General features: G+C 42.2%; 1 protein-coding gene across 9 annotated transcripts in view; it reads left to right on the top strand.

The window, feature by feature from the left end:
• LOC125006599 (arf-GAP with coiled-coil, ANK repeat and PH domain-containing protein 3-like) overlaps positions 1 to 21,778 on the top strand; it is a 57,786-nt gene that overhangs the window by 18,243 nt on the left and 17,765 nt on the right. For all 9 annotated transcript variants that reach the window (XM_047582786.1, XM_047582791.1, XM_047582789.1 and 6 more), the window contains exons 2-8: positions 10,169 to 10,226; positions 15,252 to 15,371; positions 15,856 to 15,909; positions 20,155 to 20,213; positions 20,438 to 20,621; positions 20,772 to 20,816; positions 20,974 to 21,069. In XM_047582786.1, coding sequence (XP_047438742.1) covers positions 10,169 to 10,226; positions 15,252 to 15,371; positions 15,856 to 15,909; positions 20,155 to 20,213; positions 20,438 to 20,621; positions 20,772 to 20,816; positions 20,974 to 21,069 — 616 coding nt within the window. The remainder of the gene's footprint in view (positions 1 to 10,168; positions 10,227 to 15,251; positions 15,372 to 15,855; positions 15,910 to 20,154; positions 20,214 to 20,437; positions 20,622 to 20,771; positions 20,817 to 20,973; positions 21,070 to 21,778) is intronic.

Here is a 21,778-nt window from a genome sequence, read left to right as displayed (position 1 = left end):
GACGTTATGTTATATTTTTCATGCGTATATGTTTAGACGTAAGACCTCTAACTGTCTTGTTTGATTTCGCTTCCACTTCCTCTTGATCTTCTCACCTCCTGTCTAAGGAGAAGTAAGACTCGAGAAGTGGAGAGTTCATGGAGAGGATGCGCTCACATGTTCCGTATAATCATCATTTGAAGATGCTTTTGCACTACTACAAAGAGACGTCAATACGGAGGAGAGACAGAGTTGTTTCCTGTTGTACAGAGAGCTGCTCTCAATGGGTGAGAATAAACCCAGAACAACTGACTGGACAGCCGTCATTTGAACAACACTTTATTGAGGAAAACCAGAATTGCCATCACAGATGTCACGAAGGTCTTCCAGACAATAGCACACAAAGTGGTGGTGGAGGTGTTCACAACTGGCCCAAAATGTGACCTTTTCTTTTTCTTTTAAAATCAATATTAAGAAATTTGGAAGAAAAAGTGATAAAATCGTGATATATTTCCATATCGATGTCTGATGTGTCTGTTTTGCAGAGCTCTGCCACCGCCGTTTCTCAAAACACAAACCCCATAGGGCTGGTTCGTACCTTATTAGACTCTTTAATGCACGGAGCGTGTTGCTGCCATTTGTGTAATCAACCAACGTTCGCGTGGGTGATCACAGAAGTCCGCTCATCTCCGTCTTAATTCGAGGAGACGGGCTGTCATTTACAGTATTTGGGTAGGGAGTCGGTAAATGCGCATTCCTCTGTGAGTGTGTGTGTGGAACATGATCAAACTTGCCGAATGGTTCACCACCGAAACTGGGTCAGAGGGCTGACTTGTGCCATCTTTTGGCTAACTTCACGGTTGTCAGGGTGTTGGCGTGTGCTGTCGTCAGTTGTGTTTTCATAAGGCTTTTAAGGTTGCGTATCATGTCTTTGTGGTCACTTCTGTTCTTCCATTCTTTCCACCCTTTATAAATGAAACTTTCTGGTCATAGAGTAATTGGCTAAATCTACATCCATTTCCCTGGTAAATAATCAGGAAATGCACTTTCACGACCTTCTGTTTCTTTCTTTCACACAGGTTAGAGCAATTAGTGTCACTTGATGATGATGATGATGATGTAACACGTGTTGCGTTTCTCCAAGTCAGCAGAGTGGTGGCTTCCTGTGGGAAAACTCTTGCCCAGTTCTCCCTATTTTACCCTCTTTCTCCCACAGCAGGAAAAAAAAAAAACCCTCCAAGAAATAGGAGTTCCACCTGGTTTGAGTTGCGGTTACAATACATTAGAGAAAAAATATTTCTGTCTGCTCCGTGCTCCGGCTTGAGAAGCTTTCCAGCGCACTTCCTGCTGGCCTGCAGCTGGAATGTACTCTGGAATGAAATAATGACGTTTCGACATCGCAGGCCGCTCCACCGGAGATATTTGGAAATGCACTTTGTTGTGTTACAGTGGGTGGCGTGGAGAGCGACTGCTCGTGAGTAATGATAACAGAGATTTCATTTTATTTGGACCAATAGTGCGCTTTAGCTGGGCCAGCGGGCAGGTGGTCCGACAGCTGGTGGGAAGCAGAGAAAGTTTCTCTCTTGGAGTGAGTTGAATCAAGCAGCTATTACACGGACTGACCCTGCATCAAGGAGTAAGATCCTACCGCCATAAAAACGTTCCCACAAGTTCAGTAAAAGACAGATGAGGAAATATTAATTTGACAAATGGTGTCAAAGGATACGAATTTCATGAAGGAAACTGTAATGTTTGTTGTTTTTAATCAATAGTAGATGCTTTTGGACACACCTCTTAAGCTCATTATTAATATCATGTCTAATTTCTGTAAACCATGAATCAGAAATCATAGAAATTATGTGGTGTTTTTATTCTAGGTTGCATTAATTACAGTTTTTTGTAGGTGGTATTAACCTCCTGAGACCCTGCGTCCTCATATGGGGACGTTAATTTTTAGGTTTGTGGCAGCTTCTTATCCTGCTTCATTTAAACTTTTATCCTCATAACTAGATAGATAGTTGGTGTAAAAACATGATAGCGGTCACATAACAAAAGTGGACAGTTTGTTTATGATTATTAATGTTTCTAGTTTAATATGACACAAATTCTATCAATAGTAACTTGCTATAAGTTCGCTTATTAGCAAGTACTCGATTGAGGACGTTGGGACTTCATTATTTGCAGTTCTGCATGACATGAAAATGAACTGAATGTTTTATGTTTTATTAGACATTGGTGACTTTAATATTGATATTAATAATATTATATAAAATAATCCCGGTGTCCACACATGAGGACATATTTTTTTCCACAATCTTCTTCTTGTTCAAAGACGACACTTAGTTTTTATAGTTCTTAGGTCCAACTAAAAACTAAAAATACAAACCGATGAAAAGCTCAGGTCTCAGAACGTTAAAATCTATAATTATCTGGTCTTTTTACAGATACTGTTTTTGTCTTCAGAGCTGTTAGTACACTTATTTTGGACAGAGACAAGCTGTTTGTCTCTGTGTTATGTCTTTATGAGATTAGAGAAATGTGTCAGACGTTTTTTTTTTTTTTGCCTAAATCTCAGCAAACAAGCACTAAAGCACACAACATAAAATGCTGAATTATGTCTTTTTGTTCCTAGAGGAACAGTTCAACGAAATGCATCCTGCTCTCAGTCGTCTCTTTTTTTTCTGCCAGTCCTGCCAAACTCGAGCTTCAAGGCTGCGAGTAATGGCCGTCCTTTTTGTCAGCATCGTGTTTGGTCTCTTTGTCTCGCCGGCCATCGGCGCAGTCAAATGTTTTTTCAGGGAATGAGTGTGATACTTGTTGTGTGTTTGGAGGTGGGTTTAACGGGGAAGCAGTGAAGGCATCTTTGTTCGCCGCACATAAGATACTAGTGTTTGGCTTGGCTGGTTATTGGTGTGAAAAGGCGGTCTGTTTAGACACGTGTGTGTCTGTGTGTGTGTTTTTTGTGCGGGGATCATTCACTGGAGGCTCTTTTAATTGAGTCTCAACGCGTGTGAGAGCCTGGTGTCAGGAGTCACACTGGACTTTGTGTGACTGCACGGATTTTCAAACGGCGTCATGAAAAGTGAGCTTTTTATTTTTGTAGATTTAATCATAGTTTGCACGCATAAATATATATATATAAATATATATAAATATCTTTATTACCTTTTGTTATATTTTTTTTTTCTCAAATCTTAAAACACACAGAGCTGCTCAGACATAAAGGGGAAAAAACAGCGTGAAGTAAGCAGGTAAATAGGAAATAACTATGAAAATAAAAATAAATGACAGTGACGACAATCTCCACCCCACTACCTCCCTATCAATCTCCTGCAACAAGACAAAGCAAAATCCAGATAACAATTGATACAGAGCATACAAACATAAGGTTGGAAGGGGCACCTAAAACAAAGACAGGCTTGACTGATATGGGAAATTCACAAAATAAGGAGGAAGAGGGCGTGGGCCCAATATGCTGCAACTCCCAGACCTTAAAGAACATAGATCTTCAACACGAGGTCTGTGACCCCTAGGGATCCGTGGAGGTACTGCAGGAGGGTCGCAAAGTCTTTGGTTGATTAGACATTTTATATGTATATAATCTTTCAGTCAGAACTTCACTCATTCAGCGATACAGGAGCTGTCTCAACAGCTGTACATCAGACTGTACCTCCTGTACACATTAGGCCCCGCCCCTATACCTGCTGAGCCAATCACAAGACCACATATTACACGCTGACTCAGGTTCCCCATTATTGGTCGAAAGCCTATTCAGTCCCCAGGCGAAGCAATATTTGCAGAAGCAGCTATATATAAAAATTAATATTTGAACCAGTGTATGATTTTCACAGCTAATAATTTAATGAAAAATGTTAATAATAAGATATATTTCTAAATAGCACTAGTTTGATATAGAACACATATGGTAGGTAGAGGGTCCCTACTTAATCTCTCCAATAGTTTGGGGTCCTTGGCCAGAAGAACATTGAAGACCCATGTTCTATGTTATAGAAACCGTCAACTTTGGAGTGAAGCATGCATGTTATGTAGTCACTAGGAATGTAGTCCATAATAATGTTGTGCCATGATTTTATTTATTTTTTTGGAGCAACGTCCTTGATCCAGAAGAGTAGAGTGTTCTTTCTGGCAGCTAAAGTCAGTACATTGAAAAGACTATCGTCTTGCATCCTTGACGCCTTCCTGAATACACAAAAGAAACGCACACCGCCTTCGTCTTTGTGCCATCAGCTAATGAAGGAGTGTTACAGACGGACAGGCAGATTGTCAGCTGGACAGAAGGAGGCGTGCACACATGAAACAAAGAGAGGAAGGGGACTATGATTACTTCGTGAGGGAGGGAAGGGGGGGGCGTATAGCCATGGAGGAAAATTTGAGCAGGGGATGGGCTGCAGCTACTGTCCCCACCCCCCCCAAAAAAAGAGTCTGCTCACCATCAAGAGACAAAGAAAATTACACTGTACTGACAAATAATCTCATTTTAGGATCTCTTCGAAATTTTAATTAGTATAAGAGATATTTTATGACCCTATAAAAGTAAAAAGAAAGAACCCACACTGACAGTTTGTAGAGAGCAGGACTGCCCACAGAGAGAATGAGAGGGTATCCTTTACAGAATAAGTATGCTACTCAAGGGCACTTTGCCTGTGGCGGCGGGCACAGCAGATGCGCCACAAGACCACACTGCAGCCACTCGCTGACCACTAGCTCGCCACTGCTGAAGATCATATGATTTTCTCTGAGGAGGAGAAGATGCCCATGTATGAGCGCATATCGGTAGATAATGTGCAATTTTAGGAAAAGCAGAAGAAGAAGGAGGAAGGAAAACGACGGGGTGCAGACGTACAAGGACCAGGGACATCAGACAAAGAGGAAACTGATCAGTAAAGGCAAAAAAAAAAAGAAAAAAAAAAGAAAGCGTGAGTAATGCTGATGCCTGTTGCCATGGTGATTGGGGTCAATGGACGGTTGCCATGGAGCTTGCTACTTGGAATTCTGGGAAGGGATATTTTGACGCGTGTCTGTGTGTGAAACATGAACCCGTCGGTGGAGGATAATAAAAGCAGATTCGTAATAGAAGGTGCTACGGAGCAACACGTCACAAGCAATCCTGCACTTCATACGTCTGGACCGTCGCTAAAACGTGTACCTGGATAAAGAGTGGGAATAACTTGTGGCATCATTTTTGTCAGAATTTTAAATTTTCTTTTCAGCCTCTTGAAAGTTAGAGATTTACAGTCGGTATGAAATGGTTTTAATTCATTATGTCTTCTATCGTGCACACAGTACATTGTGCAGTATGGTAAATGCATGGTAAATCATATTTTTTGCTTTATCATGACACAGTAAATTTACAGCCTCTAACATACTTCTCGCAGATGTTACACACATTGACCTAATAGAAACATCAACTCGGCGGCTGCCACGGCGTAAATATCATGTAAAAATTTCTCACGGCTGACAAATTTGCATGTATCTACATATCATCCACAGCCACTATAGCGTGTGAGGGTGTGCCATGTCTGACATGTCTATTCCCACTGTCATGCTAATTAGTTTCTCGTGAGACCATGAGGGCTGAGCACAATAAAGCATCCACCTCTAGCTATGATGATGTCATTTATTCATTTTTTTTTTTAGGCCTGAAATTGTTGCTTTATTTGAATGTTTCACCTTTTCGGCAAACAATTTTTCACATAACAGTAAGAGCCCCATCACATATTCATCCTAAATATTTATTTAGTAGAAATTTAGGAACCTGCATTTGTGAATAAAAAAAAAAACGAATTTGTCAGGTTAAGATTTATGCCTGATTTTGGCATTTGAGTTTTCTGACGAAGCCTCGTACTTGGTATGTTTTTGGGTCACTGCGAGTATTTTTCAGTTCTCATATACTTGTGACTCATTTGTTTAATCCCATTTGCCTACTTTTTGTGTGTGCATGCTTTGTCAGTCACGTTTCATTCATTGCATTTCCAATTATCTGAGTGAGCGTGTGCACCGTGGATTTGTTTTCTACACCTGATGTCAGTCGAAAATTTAGGTCATCGCCCATCACGGCCCTACTCGCTGAGTCAGCTCGCAAATAATCTAGCAAATAAAATCTGTGTCAAACTGCTGATGATTGCTTGTCATGTATTGCTAAAATATTTTGTGCTTGAATGTGAGTAAAATAAGTGGAACAGTTGTCATGCAGATGCACAGATGCACAGACACGCATGGATTTTAGGTCAGTAGCTTAGATAAGGAGGTTGCCCAGGTTGACCTTAGATTAAGATTCAACCGGGACACAAATTCATGCACAGATGTCCTGTTAGACTGGATAAGATTCTGCATTTTCATCATGCAACGCTTGTTTATCAGGTTAACCTTTTGTGCCTCACTCTACGTTTGTTTTCCTGAGAGCTCGTAATATGAGACCCACGTCGTTCCAGAGAACATATCTGTTAATGTCTAGTTGGAGTAGTTTACATATTACATACTGCCCCTCTGGTCCTTGAAATGATCCTGATGTGCTTATGATGCCATGTGGCACATTGAGTCTGGAAGACATGCTGGCTGGGGGGCTCGGACGTGTTTTACATATAGACTGTGTATGAACAGCGTGTCCCCACTTCCTTGCTTTGGAAAAACTGACGCTATTTTCCTGGGGATACGGGTGGGGCCATATTGCGATTTTGGAGCCAGAGTCGCAGAGCCGGCATATCTTTCACCCGACCACACTTCGCCAGATTCACTTTTCATTTAATTAATACTACGCTCTGCTCTGTGTCCAACAGTTGTAAGGAAATGTTGGATTATATACTGTGATTATGTTTTTCATTTGACCTATTCTGCCTGTTCTACTTTCTTTGGCTTCACTTTTTTGGGGAGCAGTTCCTCCGTCCATCTTTACACTGACTATGGTTTTACACCATTGGAGTGGGGACATTTGTGCTAGGTGATGACATTTTGGCTGGTTCTCACTTTTTTTAAGGATGTTTGAGGGTTAAGATTTGGTTTTAGGACAAAGGGTACTATTATGTTATGGTTATGGTCGATTCTAGCGTTTACGTGCACATGAAAAAAACAAAACAAATTATTGCCTTAATACGACTTTAACGGGACAACTTAAGTGCATGTAAACACATTACTCCGACTAAAATCTGAGTTCTCTTTATCTGATTAAGACGCCCAGATAATGTGATTGGGAATTGATTTTCTGGAACAAAAACATCCTAGAAAGCCAGTCGCAGAAGATCAAGGTGAACAGAGCCGGTAGAAGAACCGCCATCTTGTCTGCACCATAAGTAGCATGCACATTACGTATGACATTAAAAAGTTGTACTATTATCCATCTGGTTGTTGTTTGAAATGCCATTCTGCCGCATGAACGTTTCTTGTTTATTATATATGACGTAATAGGTCAACTGGCCATAACATGGTATTAACACGCTGAAAAGACACGTATCGCCACCTAGTGTGGAGGAGGAGGACATGTTCCCGTTAGTTATTCGTTTTTCTCCGTTGCATGTAAATTGGTACAAGGACCACATTCAGAAAGTTGAATTTCGAACATAGCTTGATCAAGCTGTGCATGTAAACGCACCGACTGAATATCCTCACAAACATGAGTGTGTGCACTCGCATCTCAGGGGAAGAGATGCGAGACGATAGCGAGGCATGCTTCATTGCTAAGGTACACCCACTGTGTGGGGGACAAGAATAGGCTCTGCACACTAGTGTAGATAGTTGTCGGGCCTGATGGGAGTGCATGTGCAGCCCGTGCACGTGAAGTTCCCCTCCCCCCTTTGCTGGTGATGTCAGACCACGTACAGTATGTTACCAATGGCAGCTCATACGAGCCCATCCCCCCCTGTTCTGACTGCGCTGCATCATCAGCGGAGCTGCTTTGGGCTGTTGCTTCAGTGTTTACACGCACACACTTGGAAGAAAGTGTTGGGATACAATCCTGAAAAACGCACATACATTTTATATGCATACCTTGCATTTTCATGTAGGCGTCATGCTTTTGCAGCAGTGGCCATAATCCTTCGTCTTACTCAGTTTCACTATAATCCCCCAAGTGATGCATTCAGTTAGTGGAAAAGCATTAATAGCAAAGATACTGCAGGGAAGGGGCTAAATAAGGACAAGCATACAATGTGCTTGCAATCTTCTGGAAGCAAACTGTCCAAAAAAATCTCTCCAAAGCTTCTCCATCCATATCAGTAAACATGTACAAACACGTGTGTGAAAAGAATGCTGGAAAAAAAACGAATATCAGCAACACAAAGCAGATCTTGTGCTGAACTTGAACACCCAACAGCGCATCGAACGCTGCTCCATTCGTCCTCATCTATGGATCATCATCAGATGTCAGTCAGTGCTTATTGGCGGCGCGTGTCGCCAGAGACACAACGCTCTAGTAATGAGCTTATCCTCTGGATTTGAACAGCTGTTTGACATTGAATGTGTTCGGTTGAGAGCGACTTAATGGGGAACGCGGATTTGACTGCAAGGTTGGAGCTGACATCCAGCAAAACGAATGCGCGCCAGATTTCTTTCCTCACGTGCAACAAATTACACTGAATGTAAAGTCTCATCCCTTTTTTTTTTTTTCCAACGTAAACGCACAGTATGGATCAGCTGCCAGCGCAGACCACACACGCACGCCCGTTTGCCGTTCGAGAGGCATGTTGTGACGGAGAAAAGTTCAATCCTGTATAAACATCGCGAGACAAGTGCACGACAGGCGCGAGTCAAGAATTAGCGTCTCCTAGCATTGTTGCAAATCTCGGGAGCAGAAAGGAATTCTGGGAATGTCGTTGTGTGGAGCAGGTGCTGCTTAAGCCGCAAACCTACTAACCCCCTGCCAACCCTTCCGCCCTCCCTGCGGTGTGTGCGCCGTTCCCTCCGCAGCAGACACAGGTGAAGTTGCAACATTTAAAAAAAAAAAGAAGAATAAGAAACTGGCTGGGCAGGTGCTGCTCGCCCTGTCTGCTCTGCATCTCCTGTATGATGCATGAGATCAGCTGTCAGGGTGAAAAAGAGTTGAGGGTGGGGTTGAGCTTGTGCGGTGAGATCACCATCTCCCAAGGCTTATAGCTGGCGTGTTGCAGCACATGCAGGGTGTGACGCTGATTTTTTTTTTTTTTTTTTTTTTTTTGGCTTGATCGCGCTATGCAAACAAGCTTTAGCTAGAACTTGACGACTGGGAGAAAATGATTAGATTAGATTTGTTTATTTGAGGAGTTGTTTCCTTCCTTTTCTTTTACATATTGGCCTATTCTCCTTTTTTGTTTGGTGCATGTAGAGCTCCGTCTCAGAAATAAGAGCCAAAACATTCGGTATAGTGAGACCTTAAGTCAGCATGTGGCCTACATGCAGGGAATAAAAACTGACCCTCTGCATGTGGTCATGGGTGTGTGTTTGTGTGTGTGTGTTTGTATGTACTTGCACACTAATGGAAGAAGACCCCCAGGGGAAGGATGATGAAGGCTCCTCTTTGCCGACCCAAACCACCTGACACACACCCATTATCCATTACCTTCATATCTCATGTGCATTAACAGAACTTTCTTACAACTTGGCATCGTTTTTTTATTTATTTTTTATTAAATGCTAAATTTCTGATATTGAAACGCGTTGCCTCTGCCTCTTTAATCAGCCGGCCTCATGGTTACTTGGGCGCCGGCCTGCGTGCCTCTGCTTGATGTCATCCATTGATTCTGCAGCTCGGCCGTCGCCACAAATCTTCCAGAGCGATGCCTTTGTCAATCTCATCATCAGGATTAATGGTTGAGCCTGCGAGGCTATGATGTGTGGTTACTGATTGCAGCTTAATTTGCTGTGAAGTAAAAACACGGGAGGCTGTAAATGTTACGACGCTGCTCGAGTACATTCTGCCGTAAACTCACGCAGTGGGTCATTCTTCTCCTTTTACCTCCGGTCCATCCCTTCTCTTCCATTTACTCCCCACACGATTGTTTTAAGACTGACCCAATTTCCGTGTTGTTCTTATTAGTCACCGTGATATCGTGGTTTACCGCCAAACCCAGGAATCCCTTCAAAACAAGAGTTTGAATCTCGTTCTGACTGTGATGTTTTTCATGTGGTTCCTCTTCTCAGACATGTCATTACTGGGGAGCAGATCTAATTAACTGTGTGGCTGTCTCTGTTCTCTCTGCAGGGCCGGTATCGATGATGTGGAGACGGATGTGGTTGAAATTGAAGCAAAGCTTGACAAGGTATGAATCATGCCTTGTTGATGTTATTTCCGTAAACTCTGCTGTCAGATCGGAACAATCAATCCCTTATAGGCAGTTTATACCTCTGTGTTAAGTTGACGCAAAGCCTACAGCGATAACACAGACCCCTACACCGAGCCTATGCAGACCTAGGGCCATAAACATTGTCTGTATAAGGACAAACCCATCGTGATGTCACCAATTGGATTCTGAACCTCGAAAATGAAGCCCGAGGTGGTCGGAGCTTTACTCTACCGGATAGTCACTCAAAGCGGGAACGCCCTTAATTATGCAAGATTTTAGACCTTAATAAAAAATAAATACATCCATTTAAAAAAAAGAATTGACCCCCTGTACACTTGTCATGAATAGTGATATAAACTATTAAGACCAAATTTGTTTTTTGTACCAGGCTATAAACATTTTTAATAATGCTGTAAATTTGGGCTTTTTTAACATGGGGCTCTATGAGGATTTGCTCTCTTTTGGAGCCTCAAGTGGCCACTCGATGAACTGCAGCCTGGAGGTTGCCGCCTGGCCGTAACCGACACCTGCAACGCAGAACGCAACAGCTGTGATCGGTCCACTTAGTAGCGTGTTTCCGCTTTATTTATTTCCGGCTGCTTCTCCATCTCCCCATTTATTTATTGGATGAATAAAAAAATCGGTACGTTTAACTGAGGAGGTGTGGAGATACAGACTCGTATTTCAGCTGACATTTCGGAGAAAGTTTTAGTCATCGTTGTTGAAAAACGCATCACCTGCCGGTGTTTGGGTGGGGTTGTTACAGAGTGAGCCAGACAGATGAGAGTGCATGCATAAATGTCTCGCTAAATTATTGTGATTATTTACGGAGACAAGGTCCCACATTGCTTTATCCTTATAATATTTTGATCTGTCTTTCTTGCATAGAATTTTTCACTTATTATTATTATTATTGTTAATTCTTCTTATTTCTTGCTCATAATTGCAGTCCTTAAAAAAAGCAGAAGTATTATTTTTGAGTGACATAGTTTGCATGCAAAATGCCTGCACATGTCAGAAGTAGAGGTTGTCTATGAGCTATAAACTCTCTGTGTGGTTGTATTCATTTCCTTTGTCCTCTGTCACAATGCAATCTAAATGTCAGTGCTGTTTGAACCAAGAAAAAACGGGCAGACCGGGGTTATTATATTTAATAGGTTCATGCACCGCTAGATAACACACACACACACACTCATACTGCATATACTGTATGTGGGTGTTGGTATAATAAGGACTCTTATCAAACACTGATTAATATCATTGAGGAAGCTTTAAAATATGCGGTATGAAAGCATCGCACAGGACAGTCTGTTATCTGAGCGTGCGACGGCTGCGATGCACCAGCACTTTATTTGCGAGCTATAAATGGATGCGATATGAAGCACTTCAATTCCCCATACACACCTTACAGTACCTGTGAACGTCTGTCTGCTCTCATTGCACCTGGTTCATTTTCACTAACAGTCTTATTTTTAAAAGTGGCCACCGTTACCAAAAAAAGACGAGTCTCATTTCTTTGTTAGTGCGCGTGTGACAGCCGGTTCATATTCGTGCGTCCTTCACCTGGTCGTGATCTAGAGCTGTTTGAACAGTGGGAGGTGAGTGGTTTTGAGTTGGTCACGGTTAGAACTGTTATTGATGAAGTGGCTGTGGTGAACTGAGCTGAACCTTTTTTTCTAAAACGTTGGTTTTGTTTAGAGACAGGCAGTAAAGGATGGAGGTGCCTAGAGGGAGAGAGCTGAGATAAAGCAGCTTCTGATGAAAGAACAGACTCGTAAGTCACAGGGAGTTTAGATGAAGACGCAGTGTTAGCTCTGGTTTTTCTTCTACATGAAGACTTCAAATGGAACTTGTAACTGGTGTTTAAGTCATGATAAGTCATGTACATATAGATATATAGAAAATATACATATATAGAAAATGTCAACTTAGCTCTTCAATGGGGGTACGCGACCCCTAGGGGGTCCGCAGAGGTACTGCAGGTGGGATTGAAAAATCTTTGGTTGATTTGACATTTATTATATATATAAATTTAAATTTCCCCACAAATTTCTTTAACTACACCTGATTCACTGCCCCTACTACATTTAGCCATGTTTAAAGTTAAAACCCGAATCTGTCAGTTATTTTCTTTATCTGTCTGTTATATATACACACACATACCAGTTAAAAATGAGTATTTGAACCTGTGTATTATTTGAATAGCTTAACATTGAATGCAAAATGATAATAATTATGTAAATTTATTAATGCTACTAGGCCGAGTTTAATATAAAACACATATAGTAGGTAGGGGGTCTCTACTTAATCTTGACATCTGTTTAAAAACCATTGAAGACCCCTGACTTAGGAGTTACCAGAAGCTCATTCATAGTTTACTTGTGAACAAGGGAAACACCATTTAAAGGAAGCAAGCGTCTATAACTAGGTCTGTTAAAACTGAGGAAGCCACCATGAAGCACTTGGATATCTCAAACAAATACCAGTGCCCCCCTCCCCATCATACAGAGACCCTTAGATTGGCCCTGCCCCCAACAGGTCATGACCCTCCATTGAACTATGATTGAACTATGTGATTAGTTCTGTCCAGCGGGGGTCCTCAGACTGCTCCGTCAGGCTGATCTGAACACTTCTGAAGGGGAACATTTATGTGACAAGTGTGAAAACAATCAGTGTTTTCCATCTTAATGTCTTACACTTATGGAAATACAGTTGTTTTGCAGTTCATTACCATTTGTGTATTTCTTCTTTGTGAAGACGAGCAAAACACCAGCACTGCCAGACACCGTCTTATAATTAGACATTAAATGTTGCACCTCATTTCCCAGGAATTGGAATCGTTTTGGTCCAATAAAACATCTGTCGTTTGGTGCCACATGTGGGATTTTGACTCCAAGTACACCCCCGCTGTTGTTCCAGTCCATTTCTAAAGAGTATCCCGACACATACGGGCCTCCGCCGGCCATGCACAGTCAAGTCCTCCGCTTCACGAGATCGGATTTCTCATACGAGCTGTTTTATTGACGCACGTTTTGTCGGAGCAGTCTGGGGGAGCGCCGCGCTTCCTCGTGTTATCTGCGAATGCAAATGTGAGCATTAATACTGTATGATGCACTTCAGTAGACGCGGCGACATGTGGAGCCCGTACACACTAATATATATGTGTGTGTGTGTGTGTGTGTGTGTTCGCGCTGGTCGCAGATTGAAAAGCAGTAGAGGACTTACTGTCAGCCGCCCAGTAAACCGCACTCATAGCGACAACCTTGGGAACCTCGGCACCAAATGAGATAATTAAAGGTTTACTGTACTTTCTCTTCTGCACATCCCCCCCATACCACCATCCCTCGCCGGCACGCACACACACACACACACACACGTACTGATCCTGACGTACACACAAGCGAGCATAAGTGCGATGGTAATGACAGTGTACCACTCTGTGGCTTATCATATTACCCGTAAAGTGGGGAAGTGAGGCGGTCGCCAGCTCATGTGGTGTTTAAAAGCGTACATACCGTCACTGTGAACTGTCTGCACCTGGTAATATGCATACACTATTAGGTTTTTTTTACTCTCACGGCTGAAATTACAATTTGTGCGCCCAAATGCCCCGGTGTTAAATGCGCGGGGCACGTGGCGTCCCGTCATGCTCTGCGGTCAGCCCGTCGGTCGAACGATCCTCTGCAGAAATATCTCAATAACCATTACGTGGCTTTCATTGAAAGTTTATGCAGACATTCATGAGACCTTTTTTTTTTTTTCCATTTTTGAGAACATTTCGCAGAGAACGTTGCGCCCAAACCGCAAAACCTCAACCAGTGGCAAACAAGGTGGAAATGGTGAAAGAAACGTTTGTGTTTTTACATGTGGGGAAACTGTTCTAATGGGATAATCAGACGGTTATCTAATAGATGTGACAAATGCAAATGTTATGATAATGGGTTTAAAATGATCAGTTAATAAACGTATGTAAAAGTATGTAATTCTTTAGCTTACACCGATCAGCCACAACATTAAAACCACTGACGAGAGACTTAAATAACATGGACCGACCTGACATTCCTGTGGATGTTACTTGACCAGACCAGGCACCCCCCCACCCCATAGCAGTGACTCTCCTGGATGATGCAGGATGCAGCCTGACACGTTTAAAAAATGTTTAGGAACGACTAAAAATACATGAAGAGCAGCACAACGTGTTGACCTGGCCTCCAAATTCACTGGATCCCAAACTGATCCAGTATCTGTGGGATGATCCATCCGTGAGGCCCCTCCCCTTCAACCCATAGGACCCATTTTTTTGTCTTCATACTCTAAAATAAACCCCCCCGCTTTAATAGTCAGTTTTATTAGAATTAGAAAAACCTTTATTTGTTGCATAATGGTGAAATTGCATTTTATGTCATAATAACAATAATAATAACAATAAAAATTGATTCATATTGCACCTCTTGAGACACACAGAGGAAACAAATTAGACAGAACAGCACAGGGTGATTCACCGCATCCTCCGTGCTGCTTTTAACTGAAATCATAGCGATGACTCATACATACGATATATTTACAGTCTCAGTATTAGACTATATACTACATAGGGAGTTGAGGTGGGTGTGATTCATTTTAAATGCAGCTATAGTCATACCTATGTAGCTACTGTATGTACCTCCGATCATTCACCTGCACATTTTAATTTGCACTTTTGTTCACATTCTTAACGAGCCTCTCTTTCGGATTCTGGACACAGCAGCTTCGGTCACTTGCCTCGGTGCAAAACTGAGGATTATTCTCATGTCGAGTGCCGTCTCAAATTGTGCGACTTTGAATCATTTTAAGCTCCATTTGATTTGCGTCATCGCCACGTCTATTAATATCTCCGCAGAGCATCGATGAAAACATTTGAATCTTTAAATAGACGTGCATTAAAAGCGATGTTTTTTTTCTTCTTCTTCTTCTTCCTCTTCTTCTTCTTCTTCTTCTTCTTCTTCTTCTTCTCCCTATTAGCTGGTGAAGCTGTGCAGCGGGATGATTGACGCCGGCCGGGCCTACGTCAGCGCCAACAAGCTCTTCGTTAACGGCATCAAAGACCTGTCCCAGCAGTGCAAGAAGGAGGAGATGATATCGGTGAGGAGAAGCGACGGTGGCTTCAAAAAGCCGAGCTGTAGATCCGCGGAGGAATGTCCGCCCCTCAGCGAATGCCCGCTCGTCTGTCTTCGCTGGGACATTCCAGCGATTCCCCACATGAGTAGTTACAGTAAAGCAATGTAAACAGAATTTCACAGACGCAGCCGTCCAGCTGTTGCGAGCACGAGAGAAGTGGCCACATGCTGACAGGAGATGTTTATGCCGGTAGTTTACCGTGGCTGCGAGCAGAGAAATACGAGACCTGCTTTATATTTTTCTCTGGCAAAACATTCGGACTGGATTTCCTGTCAGCATGTGTGTGTGTGTGTGTGTGTGTTTGTCACCCTGGCTGCAGAGAACAGAGTCTCCAGAATAAATGCTTTGCACGTTTTAAGTGAAGGGCACAGACAGCTTCAAATCTTCTTAATGTGAAAGTGTGTGTTCATATGGAGGCCCACACTCACTCAGTACGTCCACATTGCAGGAATGCCTTGAAAAGTGTGGAGAGAGCCTCCAGGAGATCGTCAACTACCACATGGTAAGACAGTTTTACACACACACACACACAGTTTTAGCCAGAGGCGAGAGGTCGAGGTAAGAGGGGGCTTTCGTCCACGCCCAGGTCTTCCTGGCATGTTAACATCAGGCTTTATAGACGCACACTTAACACTCACTCTGCTATAGTGATTGTCCTCCACGGCCAGTGATTCAAACCACGTGCTTCACCAGATGGAAGCTATATTGTACAAATATTCACTCATATACAAAGCACACATACACAAACACTCATGACTCATGACTTGGTGTCACCAGTCCACTGAGATGCTGATGGAAGTTCGGGACGCCCGCAGGCAAATCGGGATTTAAAGAGACAGTATGACATGTTTAGAAGTGAAGATTTAAAAAAAAAAAAACAAGAACAAGAGCATAACAAGAAAAGAGTTGGTCTGAAATCGGTGGTTGTCACTTTGAGGAAGGATTCGAGGGAGGAATGGACAAAGAGATTCAGGATTTACAACTGGAATCGTTTATGAGCTTGGACGTGCAGTCATAGATGGATGAATGAGGATATTTAAAATTCACCACAGTTAGATGAACTATAGCTGATGTTCCTGTTGCTGTCCTGAAACTTGTTGTGCTGTAGTCATACCAGAGACCGACCTTCATTCATCTTCCCCATTTCACGCCTTTATTGCGCTCTGACTTCCTCAGACTCTTCTGCTTTTTTTTTTCACATTGTCCTGCCTCGTTTCATTACTTACTGTTTGCATGCTTTTAAAAGTCGTTACCTGAATTTTATTGAGGTTTCACTGAAGGTTTATACTTTCCCCTTAAAGCGTTTACACAGTTAAACTCTAAAACAGCTTCAATTTATTTTAACGATTGGAAACGGATCACATATATGTATATTTAATGGTCGCAGTCAGTCTCTACTAGAACACAGTTGACAGTTTAATGAAAGTGTGATTTATTTATTTATTTTTTGTCAATTTTGGTTAAAATTAAGGTTAAAACCCCCACAGCCGCTAAACTCAAGATGTCATGAATCATGCTCATCTCAGGAAAAAAAAAATAAAGTGAGACAATGATTTCATTAACACTTATTAATTTGAATGCATATGAGGCACAGACCTTTCAACCATGAGTTGTCCTTGGAACAAAAGACAAAAGACATCCCTCTCTTTTGAGAATTCTGTCCAACGTCGTGTCCTCTTGGGCCTTGTAACATATATAACCGCCATCCTGTCCCCTGGTTTCCCTGGGTTTCCGGGGTTGTAAAGATGGGGAAGTTGATCCTACACGGTGCTGCCAACCAACAGGTCTTGATTCCCACTTGTCACATCTAACGATCCTTGAGAAAACATGAAAATCTCTGACTCCTTTCTATCGACTCCCCCTCTTGACCTGTAGACACCAGCTAGGATGAGGTTGCATCGTGTCCACCTCTTTCCTCCGGTCGCTGAAAACATGTCTCAGGATTGGTCAGAATAATTTTGGACATGGACAACACTGGACACGGCTAAAGCTCATCCTGTCATATAATCCTTCTTCTCTGGTTTCACTCCACCAACTTTAAGCCTGTTTAACCTTCCTAAATCAAATCAGAGCACTACGCTAGACATCCTCTCCTCTGTCTTTTTCTATGTCCACCCATTACACGTACTAACATATTCGTCCATTTCTGCTGTGCTGACTTTTCTTATCACATAGCCATCCACCTCCGAAGAGTCCAGGCAGTTGAAGTTTTTGCCTGGCTGATTGGCTAAATCGCGTCGGCCATTGTCACCAACCTGTTTCTCTTCCTCGGCCTATCAACTCGTCCTCCCTCTCGTTCCCTTTTTCTTCTTACTCACCCTTCACCGGAGGTGTCCCAGTCCTCCACTCTAACACCCAGGAATTACACTAATAGCTTGTCTGGCAGACGGTATGAATGGAGGCCTGGAGCAGAGGGAGGGATGGGCACAGGGAAGGGAAATCTGTCTTTGTTCGAGCTCCCGCTGACGCCTGTTTCTGCAGCTTTTCTCGTCAGATAGGGAAGGAGGCAGTCGACCCGAGTGCCTCCCAGTAAATTACATGATGAGCGAATGTGTTTATTTTCTATCTTGCATAAATCCCATCTGGTATCAGGTAGATGTTTTTTTTTTCCATGTATATCCGGCGTGTTATACAAAGTGTTAAATCTAAATTTACACAACATAAATACACATTTTCCATCTTTCCATCTTATGATGATGGAATCAAACCTTGTGACTGGTTACTAAAAGAGTAATACTTTATTTTATAGGCCTAACTGGTTATTTCCTCTTCTTTTTTTTATTCTTAATCATTTTGCTCGCCACACTTTACTTTTACTTTTTGAGTGTAATTTTCTGACAAGTTACAGGCCGAGAGCTGAGAATTTAATTGTGACCTCTCACGTATTCTTTATTTCTAAGTATTGTTAAGAGTACAAAGCTGAACGTTGGGTCTATATTTCTTGCAATTAATGCAACGTTTTATAGTTCTTTGCAGGAAAAAAGTCCATCTTTACGAACTCATAAGGTGCGACCAGTAAAAGGAGACATTTTTTGTCTCATTTGAACTTGATATCTTTTGATAAAATATCGGGAATGAACAAAATGTGATAGACAACAACTTCTATACATTAAGAATATACTCCATTTGCAGCGTGCACATGTAGACATGTACAGGCTCAAGCAACACATCTTAGAGCCAAGACCTGATCCATCGATGTCGCCAGGCTCAGCGGAGACCTCCTGTGGATGGAGGCTTATACATAAGCCTGTAATCCTCAGCATGTATGTTTATGAACGAGGAATTGCTATAGAAAGGTTAATCCACAAACGGGAAATAATGATTGATGTATGCATTGTGCGTATGATTATGAAGCAATCGCAATCTAAATGTGTGTGTCATGTTTAATAACATAGATGGACGCCCTGTTTACCAGCAGCCGCCGTGTTTTCACTATAAACCAGGAATATGGAAAAGGAAGAAAGACCTCTCCCACATGGGGAGAGGAGTGGCTCGTGATGCAAAAGACATGGAGGGGAGATGCATAGAGGGAAAGAGCTGGAGGACATGCATGGAGGAGGAGGGAGGAGGAGGAGGAGGAGGGGGAGAGAGGAGAGGATGTGGATCTTGTAGTTAACAGGAAGAGAAATGTGGGATGGTGTAGGGCTAAAAATCTGTTGAGGCAGCAGCTGAGTGTGTGTGTGTGTGTGTGTGTGTGTGTGTGTGTGTGTGTGTGTGTGTGTGTGTGTGTGTGTGTGTGTGTGTCCTCCCCCTCCTTCCTCTGCCTGTGGGAGAGTCTGTCACCGTTGGTACATGAAAGGGTCTGTGTCGCCATCTTGTGGCGAGATCTCGCAACTACATATGTGACAACTTACCTGAGTGAGGACAACGGGGAATAAAACTGCTTTACAAGGCTAAAATAACACGGAGATATGGGTCAATGTATAATTTTTGAGTTTAACATAGTTGACAGGTATCATAGTTGATCACATTTCTGCTGTTTTCAGGCCTAAAATTCAACATAACCAATCACCATCATCTTCTAAATATTATATACACAATTGAGAAAAATTGAAATTAAAAGTTATTTATGAATATATCGAAGTAACACTGTTGACATGCAATGAATCCACACTTGACTCACACACTTCTTTATATTACATAACTAAGAGGAGGAAGAACATACTTTGGAGCAGGTAATTTAACGCACTTCCTTGAGAGGTGTAATGTAATATGTTTGTGATGTGTAACATAGTTGAAAGTGATTTCTCAGACACAGATGCAATTTGTTACTTTCCATATAAAATTTGAACTATTGCCAAAAAATAAAAGAAATATCTGTCGTGATTATCTCAAGTTGACCAAAATCAAAACTAATTTTGAATAAGCTCGTTTTATTTTTGTTTAGCTAATTAGAAGGTGGTTCTTATTAAATCCAGACGCTTATTTAGTGACGTTTTAGTGATGTCTAGTCATTTTTTAATTAATAAGTGATTGTTGCCATATCAAAAAATTATGTGTTTTGTAAGATATGATCATAATGAACATAAATGATTAATAAAAATGTATGGAAGACATATCCCAAGGACTTCAAAAGTCCCTCAGTTACATATTGACCCATATAAACAAGCATTCATGCTCACATTCACACACTAGTGTATACATGTATTTAACAGCACCTGTAAAAATCCCTGCACCATTGCCCCACCATGCTTAATCTTATACGATATGCCCTTGTTTTCACCTCTCCTGCCTTCTCTGCCCACAGATTTTGTTTGACCAGGCTCAGAGGTCAATCAAACAGCAGCTTCATACCTTCATTAAAGAGTGAGTATTTCATCGCACTTGAAAATGGACTTCTCAGGGGAATTAAACTACCGCACTTTCACTACGATATTGTGCCATTCTACCAAAAACATAATGTTTACATACTGTTTCAAACCGTTTGCTGATGTCTGTGTATGAATTACATTTGAGATGGTCTGGATGCTCTCATAATTTGGCGCCTCTTTCTCTCCGTTTGACTCCGCCTCCGCCTCCGCCTCCACCAGGGATGTTCGTAAGTTCAAGGACACCAAGAAGCAGTTTGACCGCGTGCGCGAGGACATGGAGCTGGCCCAGGTGAAGAACGCTCAGGCGCCCAGGAACAAGGTGCACGAGGCGGAAGAGGCAACGCAGGCCCTCATCCTCAGCCGCAAAGCCTTCAGGCACCTGGCCCTGGACTACGTGCTGCAGGTGAGAGACACACTCCAGGTTTAATTACCAGCTTTGTCCGACAGGTGGCACCGACACTCAACAGTTGCTGAGTACTTGGCTCCTTAAGATCAGTCAAGTTAATGCGGCCTAAAGTCAAGGATTTGCTTTTTCTCTTTTCGTTTTTGTCAGATTAATGTGCTTCAGGCCAGGAAGAAGTTTGAGATCCTGGACGCAGTGAGTAACTCACATTCATCCCCTTTATCTTTGCACGAACATCTGGACATAGTCAGACATGTCCTGTGTGTGTGCGCGTATACGTCCCCCCCTCAGTGTGTTTGGACAGGGGTTAGGGGCACAGTCAGTCGTATCACCGTTTTGTTTTCTCCTGCAGATGCTGTCCTTCATGCGGGCCCAGTACACTCTGTTCCAGCAAGGCTTCAACATCTTGGATGAAATTGACCCCTACATGAAAAAACTGGCTGCACAGGTAGGACGCAACTAACAGACCCAGGACGTGAGGACAGTTTATATGTTTGCTCTCGAGTCTCATTAAACTCCTGAGAGCCGAGCTTTTGTTTGGTATCCATGTTTAATTATTACCTAAGACGTGTAAAAACGAAGCATCATCTTTCGACGGGGAGAAGTAGTTTTTGAAAACAACGATGCCCTCATATGTGGACACTGGGATTATTTCATTATTTATATTATAATAAGGTCACCTAATGTGTGACAAAATATAACACTGTTTATTTTAATACCCGAGTATAGTTCTCACCTCCTCAAACGAGCACAAGTGCTAATTAGCGAGGCTGTAGCTCGTTGCTATTGATAAAATTTGTTAAATTTGAACATCATATCAAACTAGAAATGGTGATAAGCATAAATTAGTTTTAACCGCACAGTTTGATGGGGGTTTCTTCCTCGTCCACTTTTCCTGTCCTGTGATCTTCTGTAGAATGAAAGCACTTTCGTGATTTTACCGACTAGTGTATTGACCCTTTGCTCCCACTAGATGGCAGACTAAAGTGTCCACTCACGAGGGCAATGAGTTTAAATGAAGCAGGATAAGCTGCAATAAAACCTAAAACTTAACGTCCCTTTTTTTTTTTTTTTTTAATCTAAATAGCTGAACCAGATGCTTTGACTTTCATCTCAGTTTTCCTACTTCTTGTTGTTGTGTCTTTTTTATCTCGTGC

The sequence above is a fragment of the Mugil cephalus genome, chromosome 4 (genome assembly GCF_022458985.1).
Source record: "Mugil cephalus isolate CIBA_MC_2020 chromosome 4, CIBA_Mcephalus_1.1, whole genome shotgun sequence".
NCBI lineage: Eukaryota > Metazoa > Chordata > Actinopteri > Mugiliformes > Mugilidae > Mugil > Mugil cephalus.
The sequence above is the reverse complement of the archived record's forward strand: the minus strand, read 5'-3'. Positions and strand labels throughout refer to the sequence as shown.